Here is a 20,197-nt window from a genome sequence, read left to right as displayed (position 1 = left end):
CTTATTGTTCTTTAATTTCTTTCTATTGCCAATTTGTTGTACGAAATGATGGTAACCCGATTTGGTTTGAACCTATTTATAGTTCAATACTTGAGCTCCACACCATTGAAACTACTCAACTAATATTAACTAATTTAATGCAAGGTTGCTAAGAACTCTCCTGTATATACTTCAACTTCTATACTATTATTAGTTTTTGTGCTTTTTCCTCCACTAATTAATTATTGTTTGTTATTTTATAAGATAAATTTATTTTACTTTTGTATATCATTTTAACTTCTTTGCTTTAAATGGCACACTGTTAGCCACCTGAAATGTGTTCATCTTATCATGTAACCAAAGTGAATACTTCCGTTAGTAAGGGGGGAAAAGTCTAGTAAATTCTAGCTTAATTTTGCTCAAGAAAAAGTTTGTTTAGAAAACAAGCTAAGTTCAAACCTTAAATTTAAACTCGATTATTAAATGAGCCAAACTCAAGCATTATAGTGTGTTCGTGCCAAACAAGCCAAACATGAGGATTTGATTTAACTATATAATATCATATTTTTATATGTATACTTATCTAAAAATATATTTATATAGACTTGAAATTGGATTATATAAGTTTGTTAATAGATTCATATATTAATAAATTACTATTTGTAGCTTATTAATGATATAAACAATCTATTCATAATAAAAATTCATAAAATTATGAAAAGGTAAAACATTTTAGTCATAGTTTTACAATATATAGGAAAAAAATAAGTTAGTTAAGTAACTCGTGAATAAGCTTGAGCTTGCTTGACAAGAAAATGATCTAAGCTTGAACATAAAATTTTGTTTGGTGATGAGCTCGAGCTCACTTATGTTTGAAAAAAATTTACACAAACAAGCTTGTACTTTTAATACTCGGATCGACTACAACCCTAGTTGGAGCCTAAAGCTCCAAACATGTTTGAAGCAACATATTTTACAATCCTAATGAGTGCATGCTCAAAGGTTCTTCTATTTATTTATTTATTTATTTTTTGCAAATTGAAATAACATTCATATCAATTTTCTAACCAAAAAAAAAAAAAAAATCCAAGTTCTTATATAAAAAAAACCACATTAATTATTAAAAAAAAAATGCATTTCTCCGTTTTTGTTTTTCTCTCACCTTTTTCTTTTTTGTACATGTTTAGATCTATAAAAAATAAATCCAAGTTGATATAATCTAAATATTAAAAAAAAAAAAAGTTTGAAAGTGTAAAGAGAGGTGGTGCCTAATTTTATGGGATATGGAGAAACATGATGGGAAAAAAAAAAAAACCTTAAAATTTAGAAGTTTTATTTAGAGTCCACAGCTTAAAGTCTATGGCATAGACTATGAATGAAACAAACTTTTTAAATTTTTGGAAATGAAACGAGAAATTCATGCAATTTTAAAGGATAAAAAATATCTATCTATACTATTAATAACATGATTCTCTGTTTGAGTTTCATTATTTTGTGTACTAAAATATTATCACACAAATTCTTAAACGCTAAAAAATATCCCTATCCTTTAGTTAAATAATTTTAAATTTAAAAACACAAACTGGTTAATAGAGTAGTTTACTATTTTTAAAAAAGTTCACAAGTTTTATATTTTTTCTTTTATCTTCTCCAATATGAATCACCACTTTTTTCTGCTTAAAAAAATAAGGCTAAAATGCAAAACTGACCTTTCTTCATATTTCATTTTAGTATTTTAACTTTGCTTTTGTTCATTTTAATTTTTTAACTTTTAAGTTTATTCAATTAAAACTTTTCATCCATTTTTGTTATATGTTGTGGTTAATTTTTCAATTTTTTAGATTTATCTTCAAATTTTTTTATTTAAAAAAATTCAATTAATGATTGATAAATATTTTCCAATTTTTTTTTTTCAAAAAATTTTAACAACAATTTGACGGAATACCTCAATTGAATAAATCTAAAATTTAGAATACTGAAATGAAAAAAAATCAAAGTTAGAAAATTAAAATAAAATCTTAAGAAACTTAAGGGGTGAGGTTTACATTTTATTACCATTTTTTATTTTAAAATTCAAAATTTCAATAAGTCTAGTTAAAAAAAGAAAGAAAGAGTTGAACCAAAGCCAAAGGACGATTACGAAAACATAGCGTAGCTTTTACAACCTCCCTCAGTCCACACACTCTCACACAACACAACTCTCCTTGCTGTATTTATTCAGTCTCAACTCTCTGTCTCTCTCTCTCTCTCTCTCCAAACAAAGCAAAAGAGAGGAGAATTTATGTGACTTTCTCTCTCTCTCTCTCACTCTGTTCCCCATTTTACTTGTGAAGCTTCTTCAATGTCGAATTTCTTAGTGTCCAATCCAAATCCTAATCCAAACAATTCATTCGAGGTAAGTAGGTACTGCCTTTGAAAATCCCAGTGTTTCCTTTGACTCTGTCACAAATTTGGCTTACTATGGTTAAGTTTTTCGTAGGTGGGTCAACCTCCGAATGACTCTGTCTCAAGCCTCAGTTTTAGTCCCAAAGCCAATTTCCTCGTCGCCACCTCTTGGGACAGCCAGGTATGTTTGATTTCTGTTTGGTTGCTAAGAAAATTTATATGAAATTAAATATATATATATATATATATAATGCCACTTGATTTTGTTTGAACCGAAACTTTGTTATCTTATGTTTGTTTGAAAACACTTGTGTTGTGTTGTATAGGTTCGATGTTGGGAGATAACCCGTGGTGGGACAAGTCTTGCCAGTATGCCCAGGGCATCAATATTGCATGACCAGCCGGTAACAATGGAGTTTTTGTTTAGTAATATTTGCAACTTGTATTTCATATTATGTGTATTTCACATTAAATTGATTCACTAAACAGTTAAAATCGATATGCGAAGCTTTGCGGTTTGTTGCACAGGATTGGATAATTATTATCATAATCTTATGTTTGGTTGGTTAGTGCATATAAGTTAAGGATGTATTATGTGATCCTATTGTGTGTTTGATGTAAAGATGGGTGGAATACTTTGGATATTATATATTTTTTTTGAAATTTTTTTTTATAATTTAAGAAAATTTCACAACATACAAAATTATGTCATATGTAATGTACTAAAAGTTGGCTCTTGTGTATTGTGCTTATTTCATGTGACTTAATATAATTGTTACGCGTTATATGTTGTGCCTTCTTTATTTCAATTACTGTATTTGATGGATCAAATGGGGTGGTCGGCCATGCGCATGTTGGTCATGGTGCACTCAAAATGGTGTATTGAGTTTCTGCTCAATTGGTCACTCACTGCTTGCTCTGGAGTTATCTTTTCTCCGCAAGTAATAAATAGTCCTAGTCGTGATATTCAAGAATCCTTTGATCATGGGATTATTTTCTTCCTCTGTACTAATTATCTTGGGACTAAAAAGCCCCAAACATGGGACTTTGGACTGTCTAGTCCTAATCCTAATCCTCATATCGTGTAACAAATAAGGCCTAAAGGAATCCCAAAATTGAACGATATGCTATTACCTGTTTAATTATGAAAATATTACATGTTATGACTATAAGTTGTGTTTCTTGAAATAGAAGAGACTCAAGAGAGTGAATAGAGAAGGTAAATTAGTCTCAAGTTCTTCATGTGATCTAAATTTTATTTGAAATATCTATTACTTAAAAAAAAAAAATCCTTCCTCTAGCAAATACTCCATTGTCTCCTAGCATGAGAATGCTAAAAAAGTACCAATTTAGAAGATGTTTTTTTTTTTGATAAGTAACGTAAGGATATTATTAATAATAGAAAAAGTGTCAAGCCGAGTACATCAGAGATGTACTATGGGGGCACAAATTAGGAGACAAAAGTACATCAATCAAGAAAAATAGGAAAAGAAGAACAAGAAAATTGAGAAAAGACCACACTCCATCCAAAGAGAGTGTGCAAGAAAAAAAGACTTAATTTCTAGCAATGAGGCACTAATCTCCAAACATCAATGTGATGATGTTGCGCAAAATTTTCTTGTCAAGCCTCAAACAACCCAAGAACATTATGAGGCATAACCCATTGAATACCAAACAAGTAGAAAACCAAAGACCACAACTCCCAAGCTATGGGGCAATGAAGTAGAAGATGATCCACTGACTCCCCACATCTCTTACACATCTAGCACCAGTGAAGCACTAACACATGTATTTTACGAAGGCTATCTGTTTTTAAGATCTTACCTAAGGAAGCAGACCAAGAAAAGAAAGCCACCCTTGGAGGAACCTTCGATTGCCATATCATTCTCTATGGGAAGGAAACAAGAGTAGGAGGGTTGAAGGAGCTATAATATCCTCTAACCTCAAAACCTCTATTCCTTGCAGGCTTCCAACAAACCTTATCTGGGCCAAACCTCCGCATTGTTGAAGAATAGACCAACTCCATAAATTGATCAAAGGCTTCTTCTTTCCAATCTTGTGGTGGACGACGAAATTGCACATTCTAGCGAAACCTCCCAGCAGACCAACTCATAACTTTAGCTACTGAGGAATCCTTTGACCTACTAAGACAATAAAGCTCCAGAAAGGCCTCTTGGAAAGTATATTCCCCACACTACAAATGCTTCCAAAATTTCACTCTGGTACTATCCCCCACATCATATATAAGGAGTTTAGAGAAGTTCAACTAGTCACTTCTAATGTATCTCCATAGGTTGACCCCATAAGGACTTGTCACCTTTTTGTACACCAACCACCCAAAATATTCCCATATTTGGCCTCTATAACCCTCCTCCATAAAGCATCAGTCTCCATGCCATACCTTTACAACCATTTTCCTAGCAAGGCAGAATTAAAGCTTCCCAAACGTCTTATACCCAACCCCTCAACTTGCAAAGGCTTACAAGCCTTGGCCCATTTAACTAAATGTATTTTAGGTTCACCACCAGTCCCATTCCACTAAAAATCTCTTTGTAATTTCTCCATACGCTTTGCCACCTTACCTAGTAAAGGAAGAAGGGAAAGGAAGTATGTAGGTAAAGACGAAAGTGAGCTTTTAATGAGAGTCACCTTTTAATGAGAGTCACCTTACCCCCTTTAGATAAATATAGTCTCTTCCAACTTGCTAATCTCCTCTCCATTCTCTCTAGGATAGGATTTCAAACGGATAAATCCTTAAACTTAGCACCTAATGGAAGGTCCAAATATTTCAAGGGCAGAGAAGACTGCCCACGCCCCAATAGACCCACTAAAGCCTCCAAAATGTGCAGCCCACCAACAGGTACCAACTCAGATTTCCCCAAATTAATACGAAGCTCTGACACCTCCTCAAATCTAGCAAGAATCGCCCTCAAATTAGCAATCTGAGAAAGTTTATCATCACAAAAAATCAGAGTGTCATTTGTAAATAAAAGGTGAGACACCATCACTGATGGACTAGCCATGCTACTCACAGAAAAACCTGAGAATTGCCCAGCGGAGGCAGCCACATCCAACATACGACTTAATGCCTCTATCACAATATCAAACAACAATGGAGATAATGGGTCCCCTTGCCGAAGCTCCCTAGAACTTCCAAAGAAATCAGATGGACTACTTTACAGTTGAAATGCAATACCTTATCCATTTTCTCCATTTCTTTGAGAAACTAAACCGTTGAAGCATATACATTAAAAAATCCCAAAAAGGTTTACTTTATAATTCTCATTGGAATTATTTGTCTTTGATTCAATCCTTTGAATTAGCCTAACAGCATTATAATACAGATCTTTCCCATCTTATTAATTGATGCATGTCTTAAGCTCCAAGCCTCTTTTGTCTGCTCCAAATTTGGTGGATTACTCTATTCATGAGTTGTGGATTGGGTATAACAAACGCATCAACTTTGGAAAATTATGGGTGCTTTTTGGAAAAAGGGTAAAAATGACCATAAGCTAGTGCATGAAGATGTGAATATGTTGGTCAATCATTGCTGCTTTGCTCTTTTGTATGTCAATTGTGGTCCCTTGTTTTTTTCTGCCTTTGTGATTCATTGTGTGATTCCATGATAGATGCCCACTCCTATCAGCAAGAGTTCATTGCGTGATACCAAAGATAGTCTTATTTCGATTGACGCCTTGTTTCCTTTTGTGGATGATTTTGAGAGTGTGGAATAATGAACTTTTCAAAGTGTTAAGAGCTCTTCTAATGAGATCAAATTCGTTTTGATGCATTCTTTGCTTGAATGGAGTACTATTGCTATTGGTGGGGCTTCTTGTCCCTCTTTTATGATTTTTTTTTTGGATCTTCTAAAGCTTAGATTGTAATACTTTAGAGAAATCTCTTGTTTACCCTATCTGTTTATGAGTTTCTTCTTTCTTTAAAAAAAAATTTATTTTTAAAGGTCGTACCTAGTGTACAATGCTCTTGCTTCTACAGAGTTAGAGTGTTTATTGGTAGTCAGCCTTACCCCAATTTTAGAGAAGATTATTTTTTGACTTGAACCTGCAAAACATTGCTTGGGCAGAGGGCACTTGCCATCACACCAAGGTCTTCAATAAACTTTTACCTTAAAGGTTGACTTGTATCTAATGCACAAGGCTCTTGCTTTTGTGGGGTTTGAGAGAGCTGGTTGGTATGTAGCCTTACCCCCAATTTTGGAGAGGGTGATTCTCATTCTCTGACTTGAACCTGCAAAATATCTCTTGGGCAGATGGCACTTGCCATCGGCAAGGTCTGACCTCTTATAAGTAAAAGGATTTTTACATATAAAAAGTTGAATTGTTGGAATTGGTGTGATGAACTGTAGGTTTAGCTCCATGTATGGTTGCTATTGATTATTTAAATTTTAAGTGGTTATTTTTTATGCTATTCTTTTGTTTTGATTAACTAATTTGGAGTAAGTAAAATGATTTTTACATATTAAAAGTTGAATTGTTGGCATTGGTGTGATGAACTATAGGTTTAGCTCCATGTATGGTTGCTATGAATTACTTAAATTTTAAGTTTTTTATGCTGTTCTTTTGTTTTGTTTAACTAATTTGGAGTTAATACATTTACCATTGAGGGATAAAGTTTCCCCTTGAGCATGGGATCATAATTTTAGTAGAATTAAATATATTTTGAGTTAAGGAATTTATGAAACTTGAGACCTATCTGGTTCTTGAAGCCTTTTCTCTTTCAGTAAAAAAAAGTATGGTAATAGTTGTAACATGTAATATTATTTGATTTGGCTATGTCAACTTAGTAAAATATGAGCTGTTTTATCAGTCTTTTATAAAATTATGATATAGGTTTTGTGCTCGACATGGAAAGATGATGGAACAACTGTTTTCTCTGGTGGCTGTGACAAGCAAGTCAAAATGTGGCCTTTGATATCTGGTGGCCAACCAGTGACGGTGGCTATGCATGATGCGCCCATCAAAGAGATTGCGTGGGTTCCTGAGATGAACCTCTTAGTCACAGGAAGTTGGGACAAGACTTTGAAGTAAAGAAAAACTCCATTTCCATTGAACTTCTCCTTGCTATTCCCTATGAATTCTTATCTACCCATGTATTTTGTGGTTGTTTGAATTATTACCGAGAGGCAGTTGAAGTGGTGTTTTGGTCAAATGATGCATAATAGGGTGTAAGCAGTAGTGGTTGTTCTTGACTTTTGAATTAGCATAATGTTTGGTGTGCCAGTACTCATCTGTTTGGAAAAAGTATTATGTTCAAGTCACATGACTAATCAAGTATATTATGATTATGCATGTTCATGTGACTTGTTCTGATGGGTGGGTTGCTTTTACTGTCTCAACAATAAAAACAAAGCCTTTTTGAAAGCTTGCCCTTATTGTATGATTCACATCATCATCAATCTCTCAATTGTTATGCATTATTGATAAAAGATATTGAAAGCCTTTTGCTCTTTGGTATCTCTTGACCATCAAGTTTTACAGCCCTTTCATATTTGTTCCATTTCTACTAGACCGCTTTAAATTCTGTGTAATCTGATTTAACCCTACTTAACCGAAAGCCTTTAGATTCTAAAGCATCTCTTAATTTTCTAACTTGACATTAACTCCATGTTTAGTTTCATCCACTAAGACTATATCATCTACAAAAAGTATACACTAAGGGACTTCCTCTTGAATCGATTTAATGAGCTCATCTATCACTAGTGCTTTTATTGTTTCACTTGATGTAAGGTGTCATAAAAAGGTGAAGTGTTTATTTATATTAAAAAAAAGGTTTCATTTAGGCCAGATGCACTTGTGCTCCTTATTTGTTGAATTGTCTGCATGCTCATTCAAAGGCATTCTGCCAAAAAATTGAAGTTAAAAAAAATCAATGATTAAAATGAAACAAAAGACCAGTGCTGATTATGGTAGACGGTGAAGTCTAAGTACAACTCCTGAGACCACTACAGATTGAGAAACTCTTTTGATTCCTGTCCTTTTACCATTTTGGTCTGTATCTAGTAGACAAACTATATTTGCATTATGACCTTTATAGAGAACAAGTGAAATGTGTATATATACCACTTTACATCTTCAATTATGTACATTGTCCTGCCTTTGATGTGTCCATGATTCAGATATATGCCAAATTCTTTCTTTCTATTTCTAAATGATTATTTATCCCCTGGCTTATCACCAAGAGCCCACTTCTTTCCCTTGTACAATTTCTTTTTCTCCTGATCTTTCATTTGTATTACCTGATTTTTCTTATAGATCTCAACACTAAGGTTCTTCCCTTTGATGATTCTGCCTTTAATTGTTTGCTTCCTGAATATTGTTTGTAACCAATCATAGCCTTTGTCTATTGAGACATATGTATTTCATAATATTCTTTGTAATGTGGATATTAAGTTTGCTGCGTATTCTACTTGTACAATTTTGTGCCCTCCTGATTTTTACTATCTCTATGATCAGATATTTTGTGCTTCTGACTATATAAATTGCTTATAGTTGTTGAGAAATATTGCTCCCTCTCTTCAGGTACTGGGATACAAGGCAGTCAAATCCAGTTCATACCCAACAACTTCCTGATCGCTGCTATGCATTAACAGTGAGGCATCCTTTGATGGTTGTTGGCACTGCAGATAGAAATCTTGTAGTTTTTAACTTGCAGAACCCTCAGGTATTCTTTGATTCATAAGACATTATGCAGTGATTTTACAATGGTTTCTTATTATCTATCCAATCATTTCGTGGTGGAATAATGCAAATCATAGATTTTCAACTTGTAGAATAGGTAGTAATTCAATGATGGGTGGGTGGAAGATAATATAAGCCAAGACCTTTGAGCTAGGGCTAGAGGAAAGCATTGTTGGAGATGGATTTAAGGCCATAGAAAGGATTCAAGTTATCATGTGATCAATTGTTTCAGGGAGTAAGATGGTTACAATGATAAAGGCTGATCTTCCCCAAGAGCTCAGCTATTGCAATTCTTTTCCTGATAGCGGGTCACATGTATAGGTTCTTGAACAGTGGCGAAAGAATTAAATGAAGTCTGTGAATTTTTTGTAAAGGAGGAGATAACCAAATAGGATCTTACTGCTCTAGCACAGTTGGAACAGAAGATGTAAATTTCTGTTGGTGTTGGAGTTGAGCAGTGCAAGAAGGTGAACTTCAATCATAATACCTGAAGGCAAAGAGGGTAGTAGATGGAAGGAGCTTGTGATGGCACTGAGGGATTTATGCGGGGTCAATGACTGCAATGAGGAAATAAAGGCACTGATGCTCAACTATAGTGACTTTCTAACCTGCTTCTAGAATTGCTGAGAGAGAGAGAGAGAGAGAGAGAGAGAGAGATGACCTGCTTTTGGAATTGCTGAAGGATTAGGGGCAAATTAATCAGAACATTGAGGGGGGTGAGAAGGACGAATAAATTAGAAAATTGAGAAGGATAAGGGGCGGACGATGAGAAAGTTTCAGTATTTTCAATTGGTGTTGATAGCAAATAAAAGTTTTGATGAAAGATTTCAAAGATTCAAGGGTTCATTTGCAAATTAGACATTGAATATGCTTATGATCACATAAGCTTGGATAGCTTTACCTATTAGAGTGGTAATTGATTGGAATGTGTATATCATCAGTACCTAGGAAGCTAGGGACTAGCATCCAGCTATTGGGAAATTCCAACATAATTCTTCCACACCCCCTTTTGGAGCCTTTAAGTAGAGCTTTCAGGATTAAAGCAAGTAAGGAAAGAAACAATGTAATCAATTACATTAAATTCAGAAATAAAATCAAAATAAAATTCTAATGCAATAAAATCTATCAGCACTTCTCTTCTTGCATCAAGTTTGAATGTGGTTCCATTATGCCTTATGTGGATCATTTGGAAGGAAAGAGAACTTTTGAGGGACAGTGATGCAGGTGAAATTATTGAAGGGAAATCAACAAGAACCAAAAATTAACTATAGGAATTAACACCCATGGTTGTTTGGAGTAAGTACCAAGTGGAGATAAAAAACCTAAGAATCAATACTTAGGTTGGTCTTGAATCAACATCAAGGCATTGAAAATATTCCAATAGAAGTTTTATTCATCATAAACTTGTCTCCATTGGAGTATAATACTGCACTTATTTACACTACAAAGAATAAATCCTAATCCTAATTGACTTGAGTTGAATGACTTATGAAAATAACCTTAGGAAATTAAAGATAAAACCAATAACCTACTTAACTAATAATACGTAAAATAAAATCTAGTGGACCAATAGTAAAAAATAAAAATACAATTGACTACCAAAATAAAACTAAATCAAAATAATATTGTCTTAGTTGATACTTGTAACAACTCGTGAAGCACCTTTGGCAACATTAAAAACAAAGAAGTTTTCTGTTTCACCATACCATTAAATTTCTTTGGATTGATAAACTCAATGAGTGGAAATAGTGTTGCAAACATTATAGTATCTTGATCCACAGAAAACACCATCATATCAAGCTTTTCCACTTAATATAGCTGTTGCATCAAACTCATTTTTCACAACATGTGTACCCTCTATTTCTTTGCTCTATTGTTGAGCTTTCTCTTCATCAAGTAGTGGGAAAGCGTTCTTCTCAGTTATAAGCAATATACTTGACACTCCAACAGGCTGAATTGAGTTAAGTCTGCTACACATGGTTCAAGTATTTCAATGCTGTATAGACTCTTTGGTCACTGAAAACCTTTGAAGATACTTGCCAAAGATCCTTTATTGCTGCTGCCCTACATTCCACTCTTAAAATTTTTGCAATTGAGTTAGAGAAGTTTTATTTTTGTTTCTTGTGCTAAACTGTGCTTTCTATTATATTTCATGATCTGGAATTTTCTATGAGGTGCGCTCCGAAGGACTTGGGTTATGCATATAAGTACTGTTTACATACCAAGACACACACACACACATATATTTTTTCCCGTTCAGCTTTCTGTTATATTGTTAAGTAAATAATTATTCAGTTACCAACAGACTGAGTTTAAGAGAATCCCTTCACCACTGAAGCATCAGACGAGGTGTGTTGCTGCTTTCCCTGATCAGCAGGGATTCTTGGTATGCATTGACTCTACGTTTTCCTTACCCTTTATTGTCCTCTCTCTTAAGAAATTCTGAGTTTAACTTCCCCATGCCCCTTTTACTATATTTTTCATAAATTTTTTTTTCTTCGTTTATCTCAGTTTAATTTGGTCATAAGCATAATGGTTTAGCTTTTTTATTTTTCCAACTTTTCATGGTATCTTCTATTATTTGGATGGGAGTACAATACAAATATGGTACCAGTTAAAGCTTAAATGCATTTTTAGGCCATCGTGCTAGTTATGGTAATTGAAAAATGGGATGTTGATGGCCATTGATTGGGCATAAGATCCTGGGTGATTTTGGTTCTACTATAAAGCTCAAATTTTAATGTTATATATTTAGGCAAAGGCTAATTAGTTTGCTCATCCCCAAGGGGGTGCCCTCAAATTCTAGAAGTCCTACCAATCCTACTTTGGAATTTCATAACTTAAGAGTTGAACCCCAAACATGCCTATTCCATGGAAGATATACACCACTTGGTTATAGTGGCCAGTGTGGGCCTGATAAGAAGTTTTAATGATGTGGTTTTAGGAATTGTTAATATATTGGTTCTACTATAAAGCTCATATTTTAGTGTTATATATATAGGCAAAGGCTAATTAGTGTTTGTTTGGAAACAGTGTATTTAGCTGAAATTGTAATTTTTTTGCTGAAAGTACTGTAGATAAAACTAAAAGGTAGCTGAAATAATACAGTGAGACTCATGAATAGTACTAAAAAATGCAATGGGACCCATAAACAGTAATAAAAATAAGTTGAATAGTAAAAAAAGTTGGCTGTTTAAGCCAATGCCAAATGCACACTTAGTCTGCTCATCCCCAAGGGGATGCCCTCAAATTCCAGAAGTCCTGCCAATCCAACTTTGGAATTTCATTACTTAAGAGTTGAACCCCAAACATGCCTATTCCATGGAAGATATACACCACTTGGTCATAGCGGCCAGTGGTGGGCCAAATAAGAAGTTTTAATGATGTGGTTTTAGGAATTATTAATATTTGTACACACACACACACACACACACACAATGGTATATGGTTGTCTTGGTGTTGTTTCAATCTGGAGCATATTTATATTCAATTGATTTTCATTTAGGTGTTACTTTTTTTTGGGGGGGGGGGGGGGGGGGTGGGGGGGGGGAAGAAGTGTTGTAACAACCTTTGAAAGTCTCATGCTTAGTCTTTTAACTGCTATATACCACAATATGTGTGATGCTAAGATGTCGTCCATCCGTCTCTTTCATCTGCATGATGTCTGCAATGTACTATACTCATTTTGGGTTGTTATGGATGAACTTTTATGCAGTTTGAAAAATTTTGTCAACCACTTTGAGAATTTGATATGTATCACCTATATCCTCTCCACATTAATATATGTACATATATATACACACATAATGTTATATGGTTGTCTTGGTGTTGTTTCAATTTGGAGCATATTTATATTCAATTGATTTTCATTTAGGTGCTACTCTTTTTTGGGGAGGGGGGAGGGAGGAAGTGTTGTAGCAACCTTTGAAAGTCTCATGCTTAGTCTTTTAATTGCTATATACCACAATATGTGTGATGCTAAGATGTCGTCCATCCGTCTCTTTCATCTGCATGATGTCTGCAATGTACTATACTCATTTTGGGTAGTTATGGGTGACCTCTTATGCAGTTCAAAAAATTTTGTCAACCTCTCTTAGAATTTGATGTGTATCACCTATATCCTCTCCACATTAATATATGTACATATATATACACACATAATGTTATATGGTTGTCGTGGTGTTGTTTCAATTTGGAGCATATTTATATTCCGTCCATCCGTCTCTTTCATCTGCATGATGTCTGCAATGTACTATACTCATTTTGGGTAGTTATGGGTGACCTCTTATGCAGTTCAAAAAATTTTGTCAACCTCTCTTAGAATTTGATGTGTATCACCTATATCCTCTCCACATTAATATATGTACATATATATACACACATAATGTTATATGATTGTCGTGGTGTTGTTTCAATTTGGAGCATATTTATATTCAATTGATTTTCATTTAGGTGCTACTCTTTTTTGGGGAGGGAGGAGGGAGGAAGTGTTGTAACAACCTTTGAAAGTCTCATGCTTAGTATTTTAACTACTATATACCAAATGTGTGTGACGCTAAGATGTCGTCCATCAGTCTCTTTCATCTGTATGATGTCTGCAATGTACTATACTCATTTTGGGTAGTTATGGGTGACCTCTTATGCAGTTCAAAAAATTTTGTCAACCTCTCTTAGAATTTGATGTGTATCACCTATATCCTCGCCAACAAAGATACTTTACTCTGAGCAATGTTTACTCAGTGTCATTAACATGTGTATTTAGGCTCACTAGATTGCATAGTAATTTTAATTATATATCAATTATTGCATTTGACACTAGATTTTATTTTGTCTTAATAAGATCATTACAAGTAAATATATGCTCCGATTCTCTTCGCATATTGTCAGTGTCAAATATATTCTGCTGTGTAACTACTCCACTGCCATTATTTCCTATTTGTCACTTGAATTATGATTATCATCAAAATTACCTTAATTATTGAAACTAAAGCCGTGATGTTCTTACAAGGTTGGCTCAATAGAAGGAAGGGTAGGTGTGCATCATCTGGATGATGCACAGCAAGGTAAAAACTTTACTTTCAAATGCCACAGAGAGGGAAATGAGATATATGCGGTCAACTCTTTGAACTTCCATCCTGTAAGATTCTTCAATGCCACTGCTGTAGTTTCTTGATACTTTTCCTTAATTATCAGTTGCCTTAAGTCTACTTATATGATGAAGATACTTTTGTCTCTGTGCAACTTCATATTCTTGAATTGACGGGTTTGGTTGAGTGAATGTTTACTTTGTTTCAGTTTGTGTAGCTAAGAGTTCTGTTGAGAATTCCTTTAACACTACTCTGCAAAAGCCAACTTCATTGCTTGTAAGATTAAATGTTCTGATGATTGCTGGTGTATGAAGAAGCATATGAAGAAAATCTCTGAAAATCACTTAAGATGAATAGCTTATGTCCATTACTAACCATTTTCTCTTATTTTTCTTGGACAATCCCATGAATCTTTTCTTAAAAACAAGTCAATCAAAGGAGTTGTTTTTTGCTGGAAACTATTTATGTTTTTTTTTTTTGTTTTTTTTCATAAGTAACATAAAAATTTTATTAAAAAAACACAGCCTAGTACATAGGAAATGTACAAAAAGACAAAAACATCAAGAAACCAAATTACAATGATCTAGCAACACAAGAAGGGAAATACAAGAAAAAGATGGTAAAACAAGACACCATTTGAGAAGAGTAAAAAAGAAGAAAGACTTAAACTCAATAATGGACCGTTTGCGACCCTCAAAGCTTCTAGAATTCCGTTCCTGCCAGATACACCACATCAAGCAAACTATCGATGCTCTAAGCTGATGTTCAGCCAATTTTACCCACAAACTATTAGAAGGTTGCAAATAATCCCTTCTATTATACTTATGTCTAAATTTTGGAGTGACATACACGATTAACAAGTGGCCACTAAATGATCTTGTCGAACAAGAAAAAAAAAAAAGTAGTAGCACATCCATGTTGGTACCTAAACCCTAGGCACTATGACTTGAATATGACCAATAAATCCTCAATTTCCTTTTGAACCTCATTTATGGTTTTAATACAAAAATTTAAATAAAAAAAGAATAAATATAAACAAAAGAGAAAACCCAGCCTCTGTAATGATAATGGTGGTGTGCAAAAATTTGACAAACACAGTCCATGGCCATCGAATCTTTACCCCAAAAAGGGGGAAAAAAGAATTGGAAAACATCCTACGATGGTTCTTAGCCTGTTTGGCTGCCAAGAAAAGGTACAAAAAGTATAGAGGCTCGATTTGGGAGGAGAGAGAGAGAGAGAGAGAGAGAACTTGGTTATAAACATTTTATAAGATTGATATCAGCTTCAGTGATTAAATCAGTTCTATTTTCAGTCTTTGAGTTGTAGGACCTTTGAAGCATTGTAACTTTGTTTCCTTCAGAATTATGGTGGGGAATACTTGATTAATTTGAAATTCTCTATGAATAGTGCATACTATTTGTTCTAGCAAGACTTGCTAGAATTTTTTATTTATAGAATTAAAGGTCAAGATGTTCATACTGTATTCACTACGTCTGTTCAAGATCTTATATAGACGTCCCTTGTTTTAGGTGCATCACACATTTGCTACAGCTGGATCTGATGGTGCCTTTAATTTTTGGGACAAGGACAGTAAACAGAGACTAAAGGTATGCCCCAGATCTACTATATATAACATTTCCTTTTGGACAAGGTTCGCTGAACTATGCTTCTTGGTGTAACAATTTAGAAAAAATAGTATAGTTTTTTTCTTCAATCGCTTAATCAACTAGAAACTTGTTTTGACACTTAATGGTATGACAAATTTCATCTAACAGACATGCATAGAGAAACTCAAATGTGTCTGGATACATAGGGCAAAAATGGCTAAATAGCCTTAATTTTTAAACTCTGTAGCCAAACAGCCCATTTTCAAATTATGTAGCAAAATACTCTTGTTTTGGAACTTCACATTGCTGATGTTGAGTTCTGCTTGGAATTCAATATTAGCAATGTCAAGTTCTATGCGTATTTTGCCATTTAAATTTTTTTGAAAATTTTACAGACTTAAAAATATGCATAGAACTTGACATTGCTAATATCTAGTTCTACTCAGAATTTGACATTAGCAATATCGAGTTCCAAAACAAGGGTATTTTGCTACATATGCATTTCACATTTGCTAATGACATTAAATGGATGACATTTGTAATATTTTAAAATCTAGACCATTCACAGAACTGGACAAAGGAGAGGATCAAGGTTCAGAGGTCCAACCATTGGTAGACCATGGTGGGACTTAAGTGAAAAATAATTCAAGTAAAATTATTAAAATTTACAAAAAGTAGAACAATTTTGAATAATTTTTAAATAATTTTTTAAAGAGTAAAATTAATTTTATTCAAAATAAGAAATGGTTCACATATACAGAACATGCAACAAGCCACTCCTACTGAATTACAATCACATAATCAAAGGTTCCAAAAAATCAAGAAAAGACAATGTGGGAATTGGGATGTTGCCCAAGTTGTATTCAATCATACAGGCACCTTAATAAGCACCATTTGATAGCATGAAGAAGACTATTTTATCAAATGTTCTCCTGTTTCTCCCTTGCCAAATTGTCCACATGACACTCAAGAGGGACGGCCCTCCAAATGTTTGAAACTCTATGACTATTACCCATCCATCAATCAGTACAAACAGCTATTAGTGTTTTCATTCCTTTTTGGTGATAAGCCTAAGACCATGTGTTGACATACTAGATGCAGATGGTGATTGAATGTTCCAAACTTTGTTCCCTTGTCTCAGTGTGTGTCCAATATACTGGTGTGTTTCCTGTAGTTTGATTATTTGCAGCTACACATCGTTCCGGTGATTTTCCAAGTTGAAAATAGCAACAGGATTTATGCCATACCTCCCTCCCCTCCCTGCCATCGCCCCTTCTTGATTCTTTTCCATGTATTTGTCTAACTCAACTGTTTGTACTTCAGGCCATGCTCAGGTGCAGTCAGCCTATAGCATGCAGTACGTTCAACAATGATGGTTCCATTTATGCGTATTCGGTACGTTTTATCTCTTGTGATTTTGCTACCACCAGTGAGTTTATGTCATAGTAGTCTCTCTTTTTCTCCAGACTAACACACCCACACACATACTGAGACAATCATGGTTTATTAATTTAAGGGGTATACACATGATAAGTAAATTCTCCTAAATCCAATTGTACTGGTTACTATGCCAATTTTTATATGTTTAGGTATCAGCAAGTATTTATTCATGGCATGAATAACAGAATAAATATCTGCCACTTTACATGCTATATTGAAACCTGATCTTGTGCAAGGACTCTCCAAAGCACTGTGCATATGAGTTATGTTGTCTACATTGTAGGGGAAGGGCAGAAGTTGTGTGAAAAAACTCAATGATATGTAGAAATCAAAATTCTTACAGCTTTGATGAAACCATCAAATTGCATGGTTTGGATGCCATTGTAACTTTTTTATGGTCTCTCTTCTATGGTGAGGAAATCTTCCTCAATGATTTTATTGGTGCAAAAATGTATGAGATGTTTCAAAATATCTCAAAAATTTTGAATTATTCTATGGAGATGGAATTTTCTCTTTCTTCTTCTTTTGTGCACAACTCCTGGCAGTATTAGGTGTATGTTCTATTGATATTTGAATTTGAGTATGGGGCCTCCTACTACCATGGAAGCTATGTTATGTCTATAAAATGTGAACACTAATTAAACTAGAGAATGCTAGAGCGTTCAAGATAGGCACATGAGTGGGAGGAGGATCTTTTAATTTGAATCCAAATCTTTTCAATTTATAGTTGAAGAAGGGGGTTGTGTGTACACCTTTAATATTATACTCGAATGAGGCAACAACTTTTTTATGATTGGTTTTGTTGGGCAGAGAAGGTGCTGCAGTTTTTGCAGAAGTGTTCCCAAATTAATAAATAAATAATAATAAAAATATCTGATTATATCAGCAGGGTAGGAAGGGATGCATGACATTAGCCTTTGGTTTCACTTCAAATACTGCTTGCCTTTTGTTTTGTACATCGACAAATCAAATAGGGAGGCAATGGATCATTTATTTATTCATTGTGACATGATAGGGAGATGTGGACTTTTATTTTGCTTGTTAACGATTATTCCATGGATCACATTGCTGAAAAGGACATTTTGGTATTGTAGTAGTGAATTTTGAAAGATAATTCCATTGTTTTTGACATGGTGTATTTGGAGAGAAACTTTTGAAGGATCTGAATTACCATATGAAGTTGAAGTTTTTGTTCTTAAAGTCTCTTTATGACTGGATAATGGCTGTTGTTTCATTATCTTTTTCAAAAATTTTGTAACTTTTGATTTTTTGAATTTAGAAGTTTGATTTGAGGTTCATTTGTGTGTTTCTCCTCAATACATTCTGTGTGTTAGGGTAATGTCTTGTATTGCACTTTTATAGTGAAATATATTACTCAGTTATTATGAAAAAAATGTGTCTTGCAGGAACAGACTGCTAATCTTGTTCTTTTACCCCTTTGGTCTTGTAGTGGCACTGAACTATGTTTTTGAACTTCTGTTTGTAGGTCTGCTATGACTGGAGTAAGGGTGCTGAAAATCATAATCCTGCCACAGCAAAGACCCATATTTTCCTACATCTACCACAGGTTGTTTTTTCATTATTTTCTTATGGAACCACTCATAAGGTAGTTTACTACAGCTATAATATTATGTGATTTTTTGGGATGCAGGAATCGGAGGTTAAAGGCAAACCACGAATGGGAACTAATAGCAGAAAGTGAGGCTGGTTCGTGGTAGCCATAAGACGCTTGGATGAATATTTGTGTGTATATATAGAGGCCATTTGCCTCTGTAGTTTCTGACATATGAATAGGCAAGGCTCTTGTTGGTATAGAAGTCTAGGTAGAATCCCTATTGTGGTTTATTGAATGAACTTATAGTCCCCATTAGGTGATTTTTTATTTATTTTATAGATAAACATTTCGGGTAATATGTTCATGAATATTTAGGGTTATTCTGCGGTACACTTTTTTTTCCCTTCACTTTTGTTTTGTATATATCATACCTACCTAATCATGACCGTCAACTATTTATATAAAAGTCAGTAACCTATGTTAATGGTTAAGATTAGGTATGTATGGCACGTAAAAAAAAGTGTACCGTAGAACTCTCTGATTATTTAATATGAAATATGTGTATATTATAGGGTTAAATTCAAGTTATATTTGATGTAATTTTTGCTTCACGTAATATCTTTTTGTTGGTGTAGGTATTTCATCAAACTCATACCACCGGACATCTTGGTCCATGTGGTATTTCCCTAAGTATCTAGGGTTTGAAGGGGGTCGGGTATTAGTATGAGTGACACTTGGCTTGGGTTCAGATTGCCTTAGAGAAGCGTTTATCTAAGCAGCCCCAGGGTACGGGAGGAACATGTAAAGGAATTAGTCCAGTGCCTAAAGGCTTTGGACATCTTGTCGATTTTCTTTTAGTTTTCAATTCTATTACCTGATATCTCTCACAATTTATAAGCAATCAAATGTCTGATTTGTGCCATGCATCGTGTATTTATCCTCCAATACAATCCAAAACCCTAAGGGCTCAACCACCCTGGTAATTTCCAACAGTCAATCCAAAACCCTAATTGCTCAACCATCAAATCCTTTCATATCTGAAATTCCCATCCCTTAAACATCTAAATCCATCAACCAAACCATCAAGAACCAAATTCCCTCATCAAGGAACACTTATTTCAAGGGTGTTCCTCACTAAATTTTTGCCCATAGTGAAAGTAAGTGGTGAGCCCTTGTATTTGCCCTGATGGTAGAGGTCAGTGGTGTACTCCGAAGTCCCAACTCCCAAGTCATTGGAATAGGATGGGCTTACATTGAGCTACTTTGACTTACCGATGGGTTTTTGAGAGTTTATAAATATCAATTAAAATATGTGATCAATCATACTTTAGAGTTCTCGTGATTGGTGATGACTCTATACGGGGACAGAGCTAGGACTTGGACTTAGCAGGGCATAAGTATTAACAAATAAAAAAAAAATCATTATGAAATTTCAAATAGGCATTT

The 20,197-nt window shown here is 34.3% G+C and overlaps 1 protein-coding gene across 2 annotated transcripts; it reads left to right on the top strand.

The window, feature by feature from the left end:
• The first annotated feature begins 2,117 nt into the window (after positions 1-2,117).
• Positions 2,118-19,362, top strand: LOC112022904 (protein RAE1). Of its 2 annotated transcripts, none has more exons than XM_024055529.2 (11): positions 2,118-2,374; positions 2,459-2,545; positions 2,691-2,768; positions 7,215-7,408; positions 8,904-9,045; positions 11,368-11,448; positions 14,071-14,199; positions 15,679-15,756; positions 17,080-17,151; positions 18,683-18,763; positions 18,848-19,362. In XM_024055529.2, exons 1-11 carry the CDS (start codon positions 2,321-2,323, stop codon positions 18,896-18,898), a joined length of 1,047 nt encoding a protein of 348 aa, XP_023911297.1. In that variant the 5' UTR covers positions 2,118-2,320; the 3' UTR covers positions 18,899-19,362. The 2 variants fall into 2 exon arrangements, with proteins under 2 accessions (XP_023911297.1, XP_065631314.1); XM_065775242.1 differs by having other exon boundaries at positions 2,119-2,374; positions 2,449-2,545.
• The last annotated feature ends 835 nt before the right edge of the window (positions 19,363-20,197 follow it).

Source organism: Quercus suber, unplaced genomic scaffold (assembly GCF_002906115.3).
Source record: "Quercus suber isolate HL8 unplaced genomic scaffold, Cork oak 2.0 scaffold_107, whole genome shotgun sequence".
Classification (NCBI taxonomy): Eukaryota; Viridiplantae; Streptophyta; class Magnoliopsida; order Fagales; family Fagaceae; genus Quercus; species Quercus suber.
Note: the sequence above shows the minus strand (reverse complement) of the source record. Positions and strands in the feature narration are given on the sequence as shown.